At 37.4% G+C, this 19,638-nt stretch overlaps 1 protein-coding gene across 3 annotated transcripts in view; it reads left to right on the forward strand.

The window, feature by feature from the left end:
* Positions 1-19,638, forward strand: part of Cdkl4 (cyclin dependent kinase like 4) — a 57,055-nt gene extending 37,417 nt beyond the window's left edge. For all 3 annotated transcript variants that reach the window (XM_048804509.1, XM_048804510.1, XM_015479737.2), the window contains exons 6-10: positions 3,053-3,250; positions 4,898-4,980; positions 6,459-6,515; positions 11,620-11,754; positions 14,187-19,638. In XM_048804509.1, the coding sequence (XP_048660466.1) occupies positions 3,053-3,250; positions 4,898-4,980; positions 6,459-6,515; positions 11,620-11,754; positions 14,187-14,288 (575 nt within the window). In that variant the 3' untranslated portion in view covers positions 14,289-19,638. The remainder of the gene's footprint in view (positions 1-3,052; positions 3,251-4,897; positions 4,981-6,458; positions 6,516-11,619; positions 11,755-14,186) is intronic.

Genomic DNA, 19,638 nt, shown 5'->3' on the forward strand with positions numbered 1-19,638 from the left:
ATATATAGACAAAAAAAATAAACCACTGAATTAATTTTTTAAAATTTATTTTTGGTACTCAGGGGCACTCAACCACTGAGCCACATCCCTAGCCCTATTTTTTTTTTTTTTTTGAAACAGGGTCTCACTGAGTTGCTTAGCACCTCACTGTTGCTGAGGCTGGCTTTGAACTCAAAATCCTCAGCCTCCCAAGCCACTGAGATTACAGGCGTGTGCCACCATACCTGGCAAACTACTGAAGTTCTGAGAAGAAAATTAATAAGATATTAGTAGACAATTCACAAGAGGAGGAAAAAGTTAATAAATATGAATAATCTTCCTCCACACTGATGTCAAAGGAATGCATATTAAAATACTACTCTTCACCAATGAAGCTGATAAAATTTTGTAAACATTAACTATTAAGATTGTTGCTAGTGGGAACAGTTTGGAACAAATCCTTGGAAGAGCAATGTGTTAATATCAAAACTTTTGACTCTGAACCTTTAATTCCACTTTTAGGAATCTCTCACAGCGCAGGATACTACCTACCCAAAGTACATCATGATGTTCATTGTAGGACTAGGTATTACCGAGAAAAAATTAAAAGGCAACTGACTATTCAGATATAAGGAAAAGACTAAAGAATGTATCTGACTTAACACCACATATTAATATTTATTTTTGAAGAATTTTAATGACACAGAATATGCTTTGGCTTGTGATGTGGAGCCAGGTGAAGAAGAATACAAAACTACTTACATGCTCTCCCAATTGCATGTGTATGTTTAGGTGTGCAAAATCAAGACAAGACTGAAGGAAAGGAAATGTACCAAAATATAATATGGTTTCTCTGGGTGGTAGGGGATTTTTATTTGTTTGTTTATTTACATTTCTCAAGTGTTCTACAAAGAATATGAAGTATAAATTATGTTAATATTTTTCAAGATGGTAATTCTTGGGCTGGGGATGTGGCTCAAGCATTAGCGTGCTCGCCTGGCATGTGTGGGGCCCGGGTTCGATCCTCAACACCACATACAAACAAAGATGTTGTGTCCGCCAAAAACTAAAAAAATAAATATTAAAAAAAAAGATGGTAATTCTTTAAACTAATTTTTAAAATAATCCTAAACTGGGCATGGTATCGCATGCCTGTAATCCCATTGATGTGGAAGGTTTAGCAGGAGGGTTATAAATTCAAGGCCAAGGCTTAGGCAGGAGGATTGCAATTTAGCAAGGCCCTAAGCAACTCAGGGAGACCTGGTGTTAACTTAAGATATAAAAAGGGTTGGGTATGTGGCTCAATAGTTAAGCACCCCTGTGTTCAATTCCTAGTACCAAAAAAAAAAAAAAAAAGAAAGAAAGAAAAAGAAAAAGAAATAATCCTAAATACCGAAAAAGCTTGGGTTAGAGATTTTCAATCTGTGATTATTTATAATGGTAAAATATCAGAAAATTTGGGAAAGATGAAGTAAATCATGACATATGCACTTGGTAAACTATCAGGCAGTCATTGAACTCAAGTTCATAAAGTTTATCACAGCATAGTAAACATGTGGAATGGAGTGAAAAGCAGGACACAAAATTATATATATATGTAGATATACACATACACACATATATTGATATATATATATCACAAAAAATAAGATGCATCAAAAGATTAACACAAGGTATCTTTGTATGATAAAACTTAATTTATTTTATGTTTCTTTTTGTTTATCATATTTTTCATATTCTTATATGACTTTTATAAGAGAAAGATGTTTAAAAAATGTACAACACCTAACTTAACCTGTGAAAATAAGAATTTTCAGTGGTTGTTATTTTCTTTATTTTTCATTTCCAAATGTCCTAAATAATATTTATTAATTCTTATCATTCAGAAATTTGTATAATTTTATGAAAGAGCAATAGGTGAGTGCTGTGAGGGCTGTTCTTCAGTGACACCTGCAGCTGTCTTTTGTGGCAGTCTTGCTGGCCTGAGGCCTCTTCTAAGAGAATTGCACATGACCTCATCTCTGCAAGCTGGTCATCTTGCCAGTTTTTCCCTTTATGCATTTGTAGAGTTCATATATGAACTGATATGTGACTCTTGCCAGTTAAAAGCCAAAAAAAAGTTATTAAAAAGTTATTTTACCAAATTCCCTTTAACCTCAAAGGAGAAAACTGGGGCTCCTGGACCTTTAGGGTATTGTAGCAATTATGGAATTGGCTTTTACCCACTTGGGAGGCAAGTGCCTTGGCCCTAGGCAGTCCACACCTGGGGCAGTGGGACAGAACTGGCCAGTGAGATCTCACCTAGCTCTCTCCTCTGCCTGTCATATACTATGTGTGTCTCAGTTCAAGGAGTCAAATTGAAGTGTTTGTTACAAATTTGGATAAATATTAGTTTAATCCAGTTGTCCATTACTGCATTAGTTACTTGTGGCCTCCATAAATAATCATAACCTGTGTGCTTAAAACAGAAATTTATTTCTTCAAAGTCCTGGAGGCCCAAAGTTCAAAATCAAGTTGCCAGCAGGGCTCTGCTTTGAAGGCCCCTGCTTCTAAAGACTGCATTCTGGGTCTTACAGCTACATTACTCTAGTATCTGCCTCTGACTCACCAGGGGCTCTCCCTGTAAGTCTGTGTGTTCTGATATGACCTCATTGTAACTTGATGACCTCTGCGTAGACCCTATTTCCAAATATAGTCACATTCATGGCTACACATTTGGGACTTCAAATCTCTTTTGAGGGGACACAATTTTTTCAACAAGCAAAATGCTGATGATAATGTGTAAGCAAATAATTGTTGGTTTAGACTTGAAGTTACACCCTCCTCACCACCCGCCCTAGCCTCTTCAGCTATGATGTGGATATTGATCAGCAAAACTTCTCTTGAAAGTTGAATTGCCCGCCTCAGCGCACAGTGCGACTGTGACTCAGTGCCTCGATTCATTGACCATTAGCAAGATCAGGGCCTCTGATTTATAAAACCTACTTCAATATAAGACCTGCTCCAGGGAGGAGTTCACAGGTTCACATCTTTGGAGAATATGACTCACATGATCTGCTTGATGCCCTTGCAGTTCCAGGAGACATCTACACTGATTATGTTGCCACACGGTGGTACAGGGCTCCTGAGCTTCTCGTGGGAGACACCCAATACGATTCTTCCGTCGATGTGTGGGCTGTTGGTTGCGTTTTTGCAGAGCTCCTGACTGGCCAGCCACTCTGGCCTGGAAAATCAGATGTGGACCAGCTTTATCTGATAATCAGAACACTGGGTATGAATTGTACTTTATGACTCACGGTGTCCCTAAAGTGTTATAGTATTATTATGTTAGTGTAATGATAAGAGTTTTATTGTTTCTCCAAAGTGCTACTTAGGATGATGGTTATGGGTTCTGAGTTGTGGCCAAAGCCCAGTCCTTTTCTCAGTACATAGAGCCGTAGCTCCTCTCAGTGAGTTTTCAGATACTTTTCCAAGAAAAAACAACTAGCCATGGAATAAACTATACATTTACTATCCATCGTGGGATAAGGTAGGGATAAGTATATAGTCTGCTGAGCTTAATTAAGAGATACTGAATCAAATGCTATTCTGTTCCCAGTAAGAAAGGTTTTCCCCATTTATGCAAGAGCAGAGGTCAGCAATTTTTTTTTTCTATCAGAGACCAGTGATAAGAATTTGGGGTTTTGTAGGCAATACAGTCCCTGTTGCAACTCTTCAACTCTGCTCTGGTAGTGCAAAAGCAGCCATATCCAGCCTATCCCTGCCTTTTCCATGGTTTTAACATGGCACAAAATACTATTCTTTTTATTTATTTTTAATCCATTTAAAAATTACAAACCATTCTTAGATCTCAAGCACTGGTCCAGATTTGGCCTAAGGGCCTTAATTTGTAGACCCCTGCTCTAGAGCTTAAGAGTTTTTTATTTTCTGTTTGAAGCGACTGCCAGTTTAAAACAATATTAACATATCTCATTTATATGTATAGTACTCAAGAATTTACAAATTACTTTCATACATGTTATTTCTTGCTGAAACTTGTTGTGGAAATAAAATCATTTTTAATTGTGCCCATTTTGTTTTGTAAATGAGAAAAGTAAGGCTCAGGGAGCCTCCATGATTGGCCTAAAGTCATATATCCAGTATAGAATAGGAATAGGACTGATGGGTTTTTTTTCACAAGTTTTCAGAATGTGTTAGCATGCTCAGGAGTTTTCATCTACCTCTTCCTGGTTGGAAGAGAATATAACCCCAACGTTAGCTGCAGCCTTGTTCCAGAAGCCTGGATACAAAGAAAGTCATACCTTTGCACCCAAATGAGTATGTATTGTTTACTTTTCCTAGGCTCTCCTGGTAGCATGGCTGCTGGATATTTCCCTGTTTGTTCCAATACATTCTCCTAGAGAATTCAGCCTGAAAATTTGGGGCAGAGTATGACCACAGACCATACCTTAAGTGTATATTGTTTGATTGTTTTATATATTCATTAGGTTGATATAAGACTGACCTGAGTTTGAATCCTGGGTCTGTCATTTACTTTACCATGTGACCTTGGACAAGTAATTAGACCTCTCTGAGCCTCATTTTCCTCATTGATACAGTGAAGATTAAAAATAGCAATATTGCTGTGATTGAATGAGATAGTATGTGAAGCCCTTAACGCCATCACCTCACCTGGTCTTTTGATAGAGGCTATATGGCAGGCCAAACCACATGCAGCAAAGAGCTTTATATGGGAGAATTAGCCTTAAGTACACAGATGTGCTTTTGCAGGGGACCATTCCTCCCATATCTAGAGAAAATAAGCCGGCACCATATTTCCTTCATACCTGGACCTTGAAAGCTAATCATTATTTACATGCTTTATGTTTTTTTTTTTTTGACCAAAATTTTCAAGAGCTACATGGTTTGTGTTTTATAGGAAAACTAATTCCAAGACATCAGTCCATCTTTAAAAGTAACCAGTTTTTCCATGGCATCAGTATACCTGAACCTGAAGACATGGTAAACTGCTCTATTTTGGATATTTTATTTTTTGTGTTGCTACTTTCTATAAAAAGGTAGTTATTTCTTTTTTAATATTTGTGCTTTGGGCTTCTATTTTCTATACTAAATATGAACACAGATCAATGTTAAATTTAAGTTGAAATATATTTAGTGTCTTACATAATGCCTTGATCGTTTTAGTCAAAGCACTGATGTTAATTTTCCCCAAAATAATTATTTCTTCATAAACAGTACTTAGTCTTCCTTATTTTGAAGATATGCATGCTCAATTTTTTCAGCTTATGAAACAAAGTTCAAATCAATTTAAAAAAAAAAACTTTTTGGGGAGTTAGCTCACTTGCAGAATATTTACCTAGCATATGCAAGGAAGGCCCTGGATTTAGTCCTGGCCCTAAAAAAAAAAAAAAAAAAAAAAAAAAAAACTTTTTATACTCATTAAATTCCAAATTATCCACCATCTCTGTGTTCTTGCTATGGTCTCTGCCTTTATCTGGGAATGTATCAATAACCATTTGACTCTCTTGCCCTCTGTAGACATTGATTTCCTGTCTGTGTTACCCAAGTTCAGACTATGACTTTTAAAACTCCATATGGTCTAGAATCTGCCTAGGGAAGGAAAGGAATGTCAAGAGAGGCACGCATCCACACTCAAGCTGTGTTGGAATCAGAGCAGCATAGGGATGGGAAAACGTCTGAGAAAGTCTGAGAAGCCATATCATGATTTATGGCATGTGTGAGCAACCTGAGGTTCAAATAGTCCCAACTATCTCTAGACACCCTGTTCATTTAAAATCAATTAGTTGGTATAATACCTTGATTTGCATACTGAATTTTTCACTTTATTTCTTAAAATCTTCAACAAATATAATACAGGGTTATGGGTTGAATTATAATATTAAAGATTATCAAAGAATATTTATAAAACATGTGTTTAAAAAATAAGATACAACAAACTCACATGAGTCTACAGCCAAGTTAAAGACATAGAATATTACTATTGTCTTTGGAGCCTCCCCATCTCCTTTCTTTACTACTCTGAACCTTGTGTTTATCTCTTTGTTGATTTCTATAATCTTATACATGTAGTTCAACATATTCTCATGAATGCTCAAAACATCCTTATAAGTAGATCAGGCACAGATACTAGAGCACCATGGTAGGATTTCAGAAGCAGATATTTTTTAGCTTCAGATTTGAAGCTTTCCCATCCCCTTCTCTCCAAAATAACCAACACCAGTTACAAGACAGTCAGTGCAACTTTCTTGAAATTAAGACAATAACTCCAGTTTAATGACTTTCAGAATTTTACATCAGTATAAAATATGTAAAAACATGATTTTTAAAAAACTATATAAGGAATTATCTAACATATTAAGGGAAGTGTACTTAATGTCACTTGTAATATTTAACATATATGAGAAATATATGTTACTTTGTTGTTATATAACATTGAAATTCTTTATTTTGTTTTCCAGGAAACTCTTGAGGAAAAGTTCTCAGATGCTTATCCTGTGGCTTTGAATTTCATGAAGGTACTTAGAATTAATTATAAGTGGGCTAGGGGTATAGCTCAGTGGTAACAGGTATACCTAGCATACTTATAGCCCTGGGTTTAATCCCCAGCACCAAAAATTTAATTAATTATAACTGTATTGACTGCAAATTGTAATGACTAAAGCCAATAATTCTGGGAGGAATGGACAAATAATTCCAAAGTGAAATATAGTCATTAAAAATGATAAGGAGGGCTGGGATTGTGGCTCAGTGGTAGAGCGCTCGCCTAGCACAGGCGGGACCTGGATTCAATTCTCAGGACCACATAAAATAAAGGCATTGTGTTGATGTCCACCTACGGAAAAAAAAAAAAAAAAAAAAAGATAATTCTCTCTCTACTCTCTCGAAAAAAAAAAAAAAAAGATAAGGAACATCATTATCATGGGGTAGCTCAGTTGTAATGCCCTTACCTAGCAAGTGTGAAACCCTGGATTCTGTCCCTAGCACTACCACCAAAAAAAAAAAAAAAAGATAAGAACTATAAAATAATTTTAGCTAAAGGGACATCAGTGGCTTAAGCAGTAACAGTTCTAACATATCCACCAAAATTAGTAGCTAAGACCAGGCAGAAGAGAACCATGCAGACCTATCCCATAGAGGAGACCTACCCCATAGAGCAGACCTATCCCATACAGTAGACCCAAGAGAGATTGTCAAACAAAGAACAAATTTTGATCCAAAGCTGAAGAAACTTATCAATGACATGTCTGCCATTTGTGTTTGGCCAATGGAGGCCACACTAGCAGGTGCTAGTGACCCATCCATCATGGATGCTGAAAGTACTCTGAGGGATGGGCATGAAGATCCAGAAGTGATATCTGTCCTTAACAATGAGTTAAGTTCTGTCTGTAGCAGCACTTTCTAAATGTGGCTGTTCAGCAGAATGACCTGGGACGTTTGTAAAATACAGTTTATGTATCTAGCCTTAAGTTCACAAGGAGAATCTCCATGAGTAGGACCTTGAAATTTGTTCTCTTTAAACATTCTCTTAGATGGCATGATATACAACTCAGTTTGCAATTCATCTGGTCTAGCCAGTGGGCCTTTTAGATGACCCAGAGTCAACTTTATAGATTAGTATTTGTGCTAGGTGCTTGTGTCTGCTGTGGTGCTATCCAGGGTGCTGGACTTCTTCAGTCTGAGTCCTCCTGAGGCTCAGAGCCTGACGCCTCAAAGCTGACACTGCTCTTACCAGTGCTCTTAACCACTGCTGTACCTGACTTCAGCTGCCAGCTGACCTGCCTCCACCCCACACTCTGCAGGTCCTGTTCTTAGAAGCCCAATTCCCTGCCCTTGTTCTGGTGAGTGTTCTGACCCACCAGCAATTTAGCAAAACCTCCAAGCAGTCAGACACTGAAAGCCCAACCCATGCTCAGGTGTAGGCCAGAGTCTGCCTGTAGTTGTTACTCAAGTTAACCTGAAAACTCCACAGAGCACGACTCTAGGGAACAGAAACATTAAGGTATAGGACAAGCTCCTGATCTTCATCTCCAAAGAGGAAGCACCCTGATGGCTTGCCTAAGAATTAGATGAAGCTGGGTTTGTTACTCAACTCTTTGATTTAGACCCATTAAGTATTGATTAGGGATCCAAGAATTCTCTATGTGGTCAAGACTTGTGCTATTCCATGATCACACCCTATCTCCTAGACTCCTAGACTATCTCCTAGACTCCTATGTTAGATAAAATAAAATTATCTTAGATTAATGATAATTAAGAATTCTTTGACAACAAATAACTACTATTTGCAATAACAGGTAGTTTTCCCAGATACAAGATCATAACCTATGCAGGAAGGTGCTCAAGTTGGTGAAGTGTTGGCCAATGACAGTACCAAGGATAGTGGTGACATGTAGAAGCCAATCTGTGGCAGGTCTTTTGTGTTCTCTTCATTGAGTTTAAAATGAGTCCATGGCCATAATCTTTATTATTGATTACTCGTTTGTCTCCATAGTCCTGACCATCCTACCACTGTTTCCGTTTGTATGATCATCAGGAACACTGTAAATGACTAGAGATTTTGTTAGAGAACTTTCTGCCAAATTTGAAAATCATTTTTGTTTTCTTATGTTTGTTGTTGTTGTTGTTTTTGTTTGTTTTGTTTTGTTTTTTAAGAAAAGGATCCTGACTTGGACTTACAGTTCCAATTTCTCATATCTCATCTTTAGGACCTCTTCCAGATTGGAAGCACATCTATCAGGGTATACCTCTGAAAACTCACCATCTTCTTGATGTACAGAAAGTTATTAATCCAGGCAGGCAAGGACTCAGCAGCCCCAGCTCCCACCCAATCAAAATCAGTGCTTCCAAAATTAATCAGCAGGACATTGTTCCAGTCCAAGCTTCTTCTTAGAATCAGAAAATGCACTTTGAAATAAACACTCGAAGGTATTTATTGAGGAAAAAACTAGATTTCAGTAGATCAAAAGCCTATATAAGAATGTGAATGAGTGCTGGGGATATAGCTCAGTTGGTAGAGCATGCACATGGCCCTGGGTTCAATCCTCAGCACCACAAAAAAAAAAAAGAAAGAAAAATATGTGAATAAATTAAAGATATATTTGAAAGGAAAACTGGTAGGACTTAATTATGACTTATACATGGGGAGTAAGAAGAGAGTGGCAAGGATGAGGTGCCTGACTCTGTTTCCCAGCTGTTGGCAGATCTACACTCCCTTTCAAGTTTCTTGGCAAGGATCCTTCTTGGCCTCTTGCAGCTTCTGGGAGACTTGGGCATTCCTTGGCTTGTGATGTTATAACTGCAATCTCCACCTCTATTATTGCACAGATGTGAATTCTCTATGTGTCTGTCTCTGTGCTGTCTTTCATTTTCTTATAAGGATACCAATAATAACTGAATTGGGGGGTCTACTTACTAATTATGACCTCATCTGAACTAATTACATCTGCAAAGACCTCATTTCCAAGCAAGGTCACATTGTGTGGTACTGCAAGTTAGGAATTCAACATGTATTTTGTGGGGAACACAATTCAACCAGTAACAGTGCTCTCAAGACTAAGAAGTATTATTAAGTAGACAGTTACATATGTGGTTCTGGAGTTCAGAGGACAGGTCTGGAATAGAATTATAGATGTGGAAAACTCTGATAAACTTTGATAACTGAAATCATGGGCATTAATGATATCAGTAGAAACTAAGAATAGGTGAGAAGTGGGGAAGCTAGGACTGAGTCTGGAAGAATTCCATTCAACCATTATGGAGATAGTACACTAGCAATGGCTAGTTGAAAGAGAGTGGTCAAGAGATAGGAGGAAGGAAAGGAAAGGAAAAGCAAAGACCAAGAAGAGAGTTTTAAGAAGGACCTGAGCTGGGCACCGTGGCACATGCCTGTAATCCCAGCAACTCTGCAGACTGAGGCAGGAGGATTCCAAGTGAAAGGTCAGCCTCAGAAATTTAGTAAGATCAATAAAAAGGGCTAGGGATGTAGCTCAGTGGTTAAGCACCCCTGGGTTCAATCCCCAGTACCAAGAGGGCAGGGGAAAGGACCTGGTCAGTAGTATTTAATACTATTGAGATCAGAACTGAAAATAACTATCAGATTTATGATATAGAAATAGAGGTTATGGGTGTTAATAACAAAAGCCACTTGTGTGGAATGATGGAATCAGAAGTTGGGAAGTGATGAAGAAATAGAGACTACCACAGTTTGTATTCAAAATAGTCTTTCTGTCTGGTTATAGCCCTGACAGTAATAGGATTTGAGAAGACTGCCTCCCCATAGCAGCTAGAACTAATATATGCATGGATCATGACTTAGGGGTGACCTGCCTGGAGCAAGTCATAGTCACAGAGGGACAGGTGAGTCTGGTTATGCTGAGCAAGGTCATTTCTTGAAGAGCAGGACTAATCAGATACTGCTCCAAGGGGCAGGTGACAGTGCCTAGAGACCTGTAACATTCACAGGGGTCTCAGAGATCTGAGGTCAACTTGGGTTAGGAAGGAGCAGATGTCACAGGGCAGCCCATGGCTGGGGGCAGCATCAGGCATGCAGTTTTCTGGATACCTGACTGCCTCAGAACAATATTGTTAAGTCAGTGACCCTCATTTCTCTTTTATGGGCTTAGACAAGAAATTTCATCATCAGTGCCCGGGTGTTGTAAAACTGCTCCAATTCTTTATGGATTGGAATCTGCCTTTATTAGATGGGGGAAAGCTTCATTCTCTGACCAGAGAATATCAGGCTTCTCAGGGAAAACCTTTTTGTGTCAGGATTGCCAGTGGTTCCTCTGTTGTCACACTGCTCCCTGCTCCCAGAGGCACCTAGAGACTCCTGATAGCCTTGAATATGAAGTGTCACAATACCTAGTTCCTAGGCCTTTACTTCCTCTGGTATGAAAATACATTTCATTTCTCCATGTTTTGGGTTCTTTCCCATTACTGAGGTTCACCCTTCCTCAGCCATCTTATACCGGTGATTCTCAGACTCCAGCATATGGCATCAGAATAACCCTAAAGGGCTGGTTAAGTGCAGGATACTAGGCCCCAGCTCTAGCACTTTTGCTACAGCAGGTAGGACCCTAGAATTTACTATTCTAACCAGCTCCTGGGGCCATGCTGATGTTGCTAGTTCAACACTCGAAAGACTCCTATGGTTTGCTTTCACCAGTGATGAAAATATGTCTTAGTGGGAACATGTCATCTACACGTGGCCTTTCCCGGAGACATTGAGTATCCATAGTTCTATCATGAAGCAGCAAAAAAAAGAGCAGCTCCATTTTTTTGTTTGTTTTTGTGTTTGGTACCAGGGATTGAAGTACCACTTTACCACTGAGCTACATCCCCTGCTCTCTTTATTTTTTTATTTCAAGAAAGGGTCTCAATGAGTTTTCCAGGCTGGCCTTGAACTTGCAATCCTGCAGCCTCAGCCTCACAAGTAGCTAGAATTACAGTTTTGTGCCCTGCACCAGGCGAAAGGGCAGCTCCATTCACCAGTTCAAATATAATAAACACACTTGGTTTTCTAAACTAATGTTTACTCCATCAAGTTATTGTTCAGGGCTTGGGGCACAGTAATAAAATAAGCCCCTCAAATACCTGCTTTGCTTTTCTATTCTTCCAAAGGGGTGTTTGAAGATGAATCCAGATGACAGGTTAACCTGTGCCCAACTCCTAGAGAGCTCCTACTTTGATTCCTTTCAAGAGGATCAAATGAAAAGAAAAGCACGTAATGAGGGAAGAAACAGAAGGCGTCAGCAGGTACCTCCATTCAAAAGTTAATGTGCTCTAAAAATTATTCCATTTTTCTACCTTTCAAAGTGAGACAAGGTAGACGCCAACACCTTTTCCTGTTCTGGTTAAGTTGCATTTGTTTATCTTAATAAATATTGATGATTGATGTAATAAAATCTAAAACTATGAAAATATTCAGATTGCTGTGAAATCTTATTCTAACTACACTTATTTTCTCTTTGAGATGGGCTCTCACTATGTTGCCTAGGTTGGTCTCCAACTCCTAGCCTCAAGCCATCGTCCTGCCTCAGCCTTCCAAGTAACTGGGACTATGGGTGCACACCACTGTGCCAGCTTGCACTCAAATAATCACATAACTCGTTTACTACATTGGCAACCTGCCAGATCGTGTACGTAAAATATAACTTTATACAGTGAAACCCTGATTAAACAGGACTGAGTTTTACTTCCATTACAAAGAATCCAGTTCCCTTTCTGTTGCCTCCAGATGCACAATAAAAGAAATTTGACTCTTCCATTTTTCACCCATGAAGACAGCTAGGTCTGCTTTTTTTTTTAGGCTTTACCTTGAAACCAAGGACAAGCTTTGTCAGAAACAAAGGGATGAAACCAGACATCTGGGAATTAAATCATATCTTAAAATGGGCTAATATTGCAAAACAAAATGGTGACTGTTATGATTAACCTTAATTTTGCAGTTTATTAGGTCCTTCACTTGGTCTCAGAATAACTTTGAAGTTAAAACAGAAACTTCATGAAAGTAGGTTTCTTTTGGTTAGAGGTTTTCTTTTTTTTTTTACTTTATAAACCCAGCACCTAAAACAATATTTGACATATGGAAGGTATTTAATAAATACTAATATATATGCATAAATATAATAATATTTATGCATATATACATATATTAGTATTTATGCATATATATACATACACACACACATATATAGTTTACTAATAAACTAAGATGATAATTTTCAGTTTATCAGAGGCTGACCATTGTCACATTTTGTGTTTACTTAATCTTCCATCTTCTATCTTTGATCTAGTTTTTGGTCATTTATCCTCTCATTAGCATGCCTTCCATAAAGGAAAAGATAGTCTCCCCCCCCCCAAACCCCATCTATTAGTAGTTAAAATAGAAGTTTGTTGGGAGGAAAAAAAAGATCAAACTAATTAGTAAAATGAAATGTTAAATTATTTCTGTGTATGTAAAATATCTGGGTATCCAACTTTTTATTTCATTTACCCTTCACTATTAATCTTTCACAAATCAAGCCCAGTGCCTATTACACTTATATAACAAAAAAAAATAGAGTTTGTTTAAATAAGTTTTAGGCAGCAATCTAAAATATAGTGTGAATTGTGTAAAAAAAGCTCATTGCTCCCTTAAAAATATCTCACCTATTCTGCACCACTGGCTTGGGAGGAACAGCAGTCTCACAGCCCACCCTGCCTCTTGCCCCCACCCTTATTTGTTTTTCTACCTGAGGAATTGTCATCACACTGGCCTTGAGGGGGCTGGGGGCTTGAGGTGCTGCTTTCCCTTTAAGGCTCTGGTGCACAGCCATGCCATCTTCTCCTTCACAGTCTGAGTCCAACTAATGCCAAGCAGAAACTTTGCAGAAGGGTTCCAAAGACTCGGGTCAACAGAAGGAAAAGGAACACAAAGGCAGTGTGCACTAGATAATCTCATTTAAAAGATTACAATGTGTTCTGTACCCTTAGTAAATGGCATCTTATCCACCCACACACCGTGGGCCGGTCCAGCACCCACCATGAGACCACACTCAACAGCTCCCTCTGCTTAGGAAGGCCCAGAGAGCAAGGCCAGGGGGTGGAAGAGGATGCCATTCAGATTCTGGTTCTCTTTCTGAGGACATTCCTAGAAATTACTATATCAGAAAAGAAACTAAAAATTACAGAAAGATTTTTTTCATTCAGTGTGATTACATCTTATAAGTTCAAATTTCTATCTAGATTCTGGTTTCTATATCTCTGAGTGAATGACCAACATCTTCCTTACAAGTAAATAGTGTCTAAGAGGTAGTAGTAAAGAGGTTTGAAGCCCGTGCTGTTTGACCAATATCCTAGCTTTTAAAAATGTGAAATGGGGAAATGACAACCCTTGGAATTATTGTTTTATAGCTGGTATAGAGCTATCTTTTAAATATTGACTAAATATTCAGAAATAAGTGTATCAGAATAAAATAACAGTACATCCATGAAAATTCTGGAATAACTAATAGAACCTAACTTTCAAGTATCAGAAGATTGCCATTTTTGGAAAGGTAACTAAGCATGATTTTTGAATTGATGCTCTTGACATCTTTGTACCATACATATCCTTTTTTTTTGTTTTTTACCACCTTTAACTCAAACTGTACCTGTAGGAATTGTTTTCAATTTACGTTCTTATTTTTGTCTTGTTCTGCTATTAGAATCAACTGTTGCCTCTCATACCAGGAAGCCACATCTCCCCCACACCTGATGGAAGAAAACAAGTCCTCCAGTTAAAATTTGATCATCTTCCAAACATTTAGGAAAATGTTCTTTCAAGTGCAAAGTAATTTAATATGTACATATTTTTGTACAAGCGAGATAGGAATTCTCAGTGTTTCAAATGCAAATGAGCCATATGAAAATTAAGATGCCTTCTAGAATTGTTTTGCTCTGATCATTGCTGATTCCTTTCCCTGTGCTTTTTACATGCCAACTTTATCTTTTAGAACATTTTCTTTAAATGTTATAAGGCCTGAAACTGCACATATGGAGGAGACATTTTCAATTTCATCAGAGCTGTCCCTCTTAGACAATTTATATTGAGAATTTGTGGACTTATACTTCAATTTATGAAAAAGATTTTCATTTATCATCCTGCTTCAACTGAACCCATAATATCTTAAAGCTTAACACATAATATCTTATCAAATCTCCTGCCTATATGTTGTTTAAGGAATGACATTTTGTTCCTGCATTTTAATTCACTCTTATTGTAACTATATCTATTGAGCAAAACTGGTATTCCATGTTTATATTGGTGTAGGATGGGAAATTTGAAAGGTTATCTAGGTTTATTCCTTGATTCCAGAGCAGTCTCTATATTTCCTCTGCCTCATGAGACATTGACAATTCTATTTTTAAAGCTAGCTAGAGAAAATTCCACACACATTCCATACATAGCAAATTATGGACAAACAACAAGGAATCACTATCCTCCTGATAATAATGCTCTTGAATTACTGCCTGCTTATTCTGATGGTACCTCATTATGCCCTATTCTTTTTTTCTGATTAAATCATCTTCATACCTAAACCAGTCCTCCTTAAGTGTGTTATCTGAACAGTTCATTGCCAATATTTTGTTTCAAATATTGGCATCCATAGCTTCTACAAACTTGTACTGCCCCCAAACTGTTGAGGGCATCATAAACAGGTCCAGTTTGTAAATGCATACAAGAGCAAAAAGGTTGTCTTTTAGTTAATTTCATTTTGTGTCTCTTATCAAAATAAGAAAAAGAAAATGAGGTAAACACTTCAATAGGTAAGACAGAATTGTGCTGGAATATTTTCCCAAGTGAACTTGACATACAATCCCCCAATACAACACACACACACACACACACACACACATATTTATAAGTTTTGAACCATCATAGTAGATGCCTTTATGTTGGAAATCTAAAATGAAGCAGAATGATTGAAAAAACTTTTAGTTTGCTAATATGGAACTCATGTAAAATAGTAGAGGGCTGTCTATCACTGTCTGGCAGAAGGCACAAAACAATGATGTTCCCATCAATAAAAATTAAGCATGCTTCTAGGCTGGCATGCTTGCCTAAATGTCGTCAAATTTTGCACATATACTACATTGCAAAAATTCTTTGTGTCTGGCTCCAAGAATTAAGCATATAGTGTTATTAAGGAAACAGAACACCCTATGTTCTTCTCTGAAGATCTATTGCACTTATAAACATGGCTGTGTAAACTTCCAGAAAATCTCATTCAGTTATTTAGGAGCATCCACTTTCCTAAGGAATTACAGCATCTAAACAATCATTTCTTGTCCAGTAGAAGGACTTTGACAGGGGTAAATATAAGCTGTCAGGGTCTTATTACTTCATCTTGTTGTCAAGAGTGTACCTCTTCAGATTTGTGTTTCTTGCATTTTAAAATAGGATGATATCACAGGTTCAGGGAAAATGGGGAAGAAAAGATAAAAGGCAACTTTACTGACAGATTTCTTTTTAGCCATCATAGTTTTTTTTTTTTTAATTTAAGCCTTTTTATTACCAAACTCCTCATCTGCTCCACCTCTCCCAAACATATACACATATTATGCATGCATGTCTACCTATAATGTAATACAGAGAGAGAGAGAGAGAGAGAATGAGCAGGGAGTATGTGGCTCCATGATCTATTTTGCTTTCAGTTGTATGTTTAACGATGAAGTTTTGGCAGGGATTGGTGGGATAACTGTCTTGTCTTATTTTTGCTTTCATGTAAGAATTAATTCAGGAGTCCTATATTCCCATGCCTGAGGAATGTAATACATTTTGTTGTGGTGGTTTTTTCCTGTTTAAAAAAATAATTAATTCAAACTATCATATCTCTCTGTCTCTTTTTTCCTTCAAATCTATCACTGGGTATCCCTGGGGAAGGGAGAGAAGAAAGCATCTAACCTTAGAAAATGTTCTGATACAGTCATATTGTTATATTACTGTGAAGAAAAATAATCTTCTGGTTACATTTGCCAGTGTGGTTGTCCCTAGGTGACCCAGGCTACATAGCATTGCTGCCCAGGCCTGTATCACTCTGGGGCACAGTCCTCAAGCTCTTTTCTGTTTCAAGTACAAATCTCTCACCACCAAACCACACAAAATTTCCTTGCACTTCTCAGCCCAATGCAAGACAGTTGCACTTCAGTATCTGTGCCCAAATTCAGTGATGACTCTTGTAAAACTATTCAGGAAGCAGTCTTGCCCCAGGCTCTTCACATTGGCCCACTTGATTCTATGACCATGTGTTTCCTTTAGAGGATTGTACAATTTCTGGCTTACCTGGTTCTTGTCTCATCCCTTCCAATTTCAACCTTTTAATCTATCACTGTCCCAATCCTGTACCATCATGGTGAGTGATGCCACCTGAATGTCACTCTGAATGCCCCCTCTGCATGATCTCTTCTCACTTTGCAGGTTTCCTCAGACTTCATAATGTGTATCTGGGAAACTCCAAACTACCTTTTTGCAGTGCTCTTTGCTGACCATTAAAGGCTTTGAGCCAGTCAAGGTGGTGCAGGCCTAAAATCCCAGCAACTCAAGAGGCTGAAGCTGGAGGATCACAAGCTTGAGGCCAGCCTCAGCAACTTAGGGAGACCCTGTCTCAAAATAAAAAAATTAAAATAGCTCAGTGTTTAAGTGACCCTGGATTCACTCTCCTGTTTAAAACAAAACAACAATAACAAAAAATAAAAACAGAAACCCCATAGACTTTACTTACTCTTAGAGGAGTTTCATTAAAAAGAAAAAAAAAAGGAAAGAAAGAAAGAACATTTAATTAAACTCTCTTAGCCCTGGAAGCCAAGGGGCATGGCCTGTCTGTAGTCTCTGATGCAGTCTTGGGAATATATGAATGTAATCATTCCAACTTGCCCTGACCACCAAATCCTTTTATCAGGTCACTTTTTGAAGATTAAGGAAACTGAATCACTAATAAGTTGTGATTTCAAATCCTTGGGATTGGGGAAATGATTGGTAAAGAGTAAAAATAAGGACTGGAGTTGTAGTGGTAGAGCACTTGCCTCGCAAGTGTGAGGCACTGGGTTCAATCCTAGCACTATATAAAAACAAATAAAGGCATTGACAACAGTCTATATACAACTAAAAAAAAAATTTAAAAAGAGTAAAAATAAAGCCTTCAGATAGAGAATGCAGGATGGAAACAGATCTCCTTTCTTTTGAGTTAGATATATCACTGCAGATTTCTCCAACAAGAAGACATTAATAAGTTAACTTGAAAAAAAAATAAATTCTGAAGCTGTTTTTGCTTCTTTTGCATACTTGCCATAGAATTACAATTTTTCAACAAGTTGGCACTTTCTTTGTCATTTGTCATCACTAATGATTTCCAAGCCTGGTTTTGGAACAACTTGAGTGGTACAGAATTCTGCACACCCCACCCCCTGCACAAGTTTTTAAAATTAGAATGTACTATCAGAAGAGAAATGATCCAAAAATGATCCACAAACAGTAATATCTTGAAAACACTGGGGAATTACTGTAAGGTATTTGTTTAATTGTAAAGACAGAAATTTCTTATGCATTTAGTTAGGACATGAAGATAAATGTCACTTGCAAGTTCTGGATGTATGTATGTTTGTTCTGTATTGAAATTTTTAACTCGACAGCTTCATTCTTGTTTTACTAGACTAGAAGTCTATAAATGTGGTAGTTGAATCGGGCACATTGTCACACCCTGTAATCCCTGCAGCTTGGGGGAATAAGGGTAGGTGAGACAGGAGGATCAAAAGTTCAAAGCCAGCCTCAGCAACTTAGAGAGGCCCTAAGCAACTTAGCAAGATCCTGTCTCAAAATAAAAATTTTAAAAAGGGTTGGGGATGTGGCTCAGTGGTTAAGCACCCCTGGGTTCACTCCCTGGTGCAAAAAAAAAAAAAAAAAAAAGTTGTAGTTAGAGACTAATACATTATTGAATCTGGGAATTTGGACAACCAGGTTCTTGGCCTGGCTGCAACTCTCTGTGTAGTCTTGAAAGTATGTGAAATTTTGGGGGACTTTATTTTATTATTCATAAAATAAGAGGGTAGAAAAACTAGATGATTTCTAGGCGCCTTGCATCATAAACTTCTATGATTCTCTGTAGCATATAGCATTTGTATTCTAGATATGACTCCTGTTAGAAGAGGCTCTTTAGAGGTTGTTTTTCAATAACAATATCAAGATAAAATTTTGGCATGTATGATCTAGCCAGGAAATCTCTCTCTCTCTCTCTCTCCCTGGCTTGCTTTCAGTCATTCACATAAACATTCAGACTGCTATACCCTGTTACTTCCATCAAATCAACAGTCGTTAGTTGACAGACAACCATTAAACATGGTAGCTTTTATAAACAAAAGTGGATTTTGAAGCTAACTTTCACTAGATTTTAATTAATGTAAATAAAATATGTGTGCTCTTAAAATTTGGGGTCATATATGCTCATCCTTTGATGTTTTAATCTAACTCCAGTTAGCTTAGAAATGACACATGCGCTGTGAAGATATCCATCCAGGCAAACAATGTTTAATAAACTTCTATTTTCAGCAAAAACTTTTAGTAATTTCATTAGACAATAACTTAATGGAATTCTACACATGTATCTAAATTATCACGATTTTATTTCAGCACTAGGGACTTGGGCTCAGTCAATAATTTATTTACACCTACAACTTAATCAAGCTGAAAACTGGTAATCCCACTCAACAGGCATATAAATGTTTCATATTTTTAACATTATGTTTTCTATTGTGAGCACTACTTATTGACCATGTTACTAAATATTGTCACTTTGAAGATGCTGCGTGTCTACTTAGTATTGTAGAACATAACTGTATAGAAGCAGGAATATTGCAAATCAGTTGAAATTGTAACTATTTGTCAATTAGCATTTGATAATTAGCATAATGATAATTTAAATTATTAGAACCAATTTACTGCAAAGTAGTTTTAGTTGTATTATTTAAATATACATAACATCATGCTATTTAAAAAACACAGCTTTAAATATTTAGAAAACTTACATATAGGATTAGATGCTTTGATGACTTCATGTTTGCATATATAGCCTGAATCTGTTCTTTAGCTCATTTTAATAAAAGCTAAAAATATGTGTCTCCTAA

Source organism: Marmota marmota, unplaced genomic scaffold, assembly GCF_001458135.2.
Source record: "Marmota marmota marmota unplaced genomic scaffold, marMar, whole genome shotgun sequence".
Taxonomy (NCBI): Eukaryota; Metazoa; Chordata; class Mammalia; order Rodentia; family Sciuridae; genus Marmota; species Marmota marmota.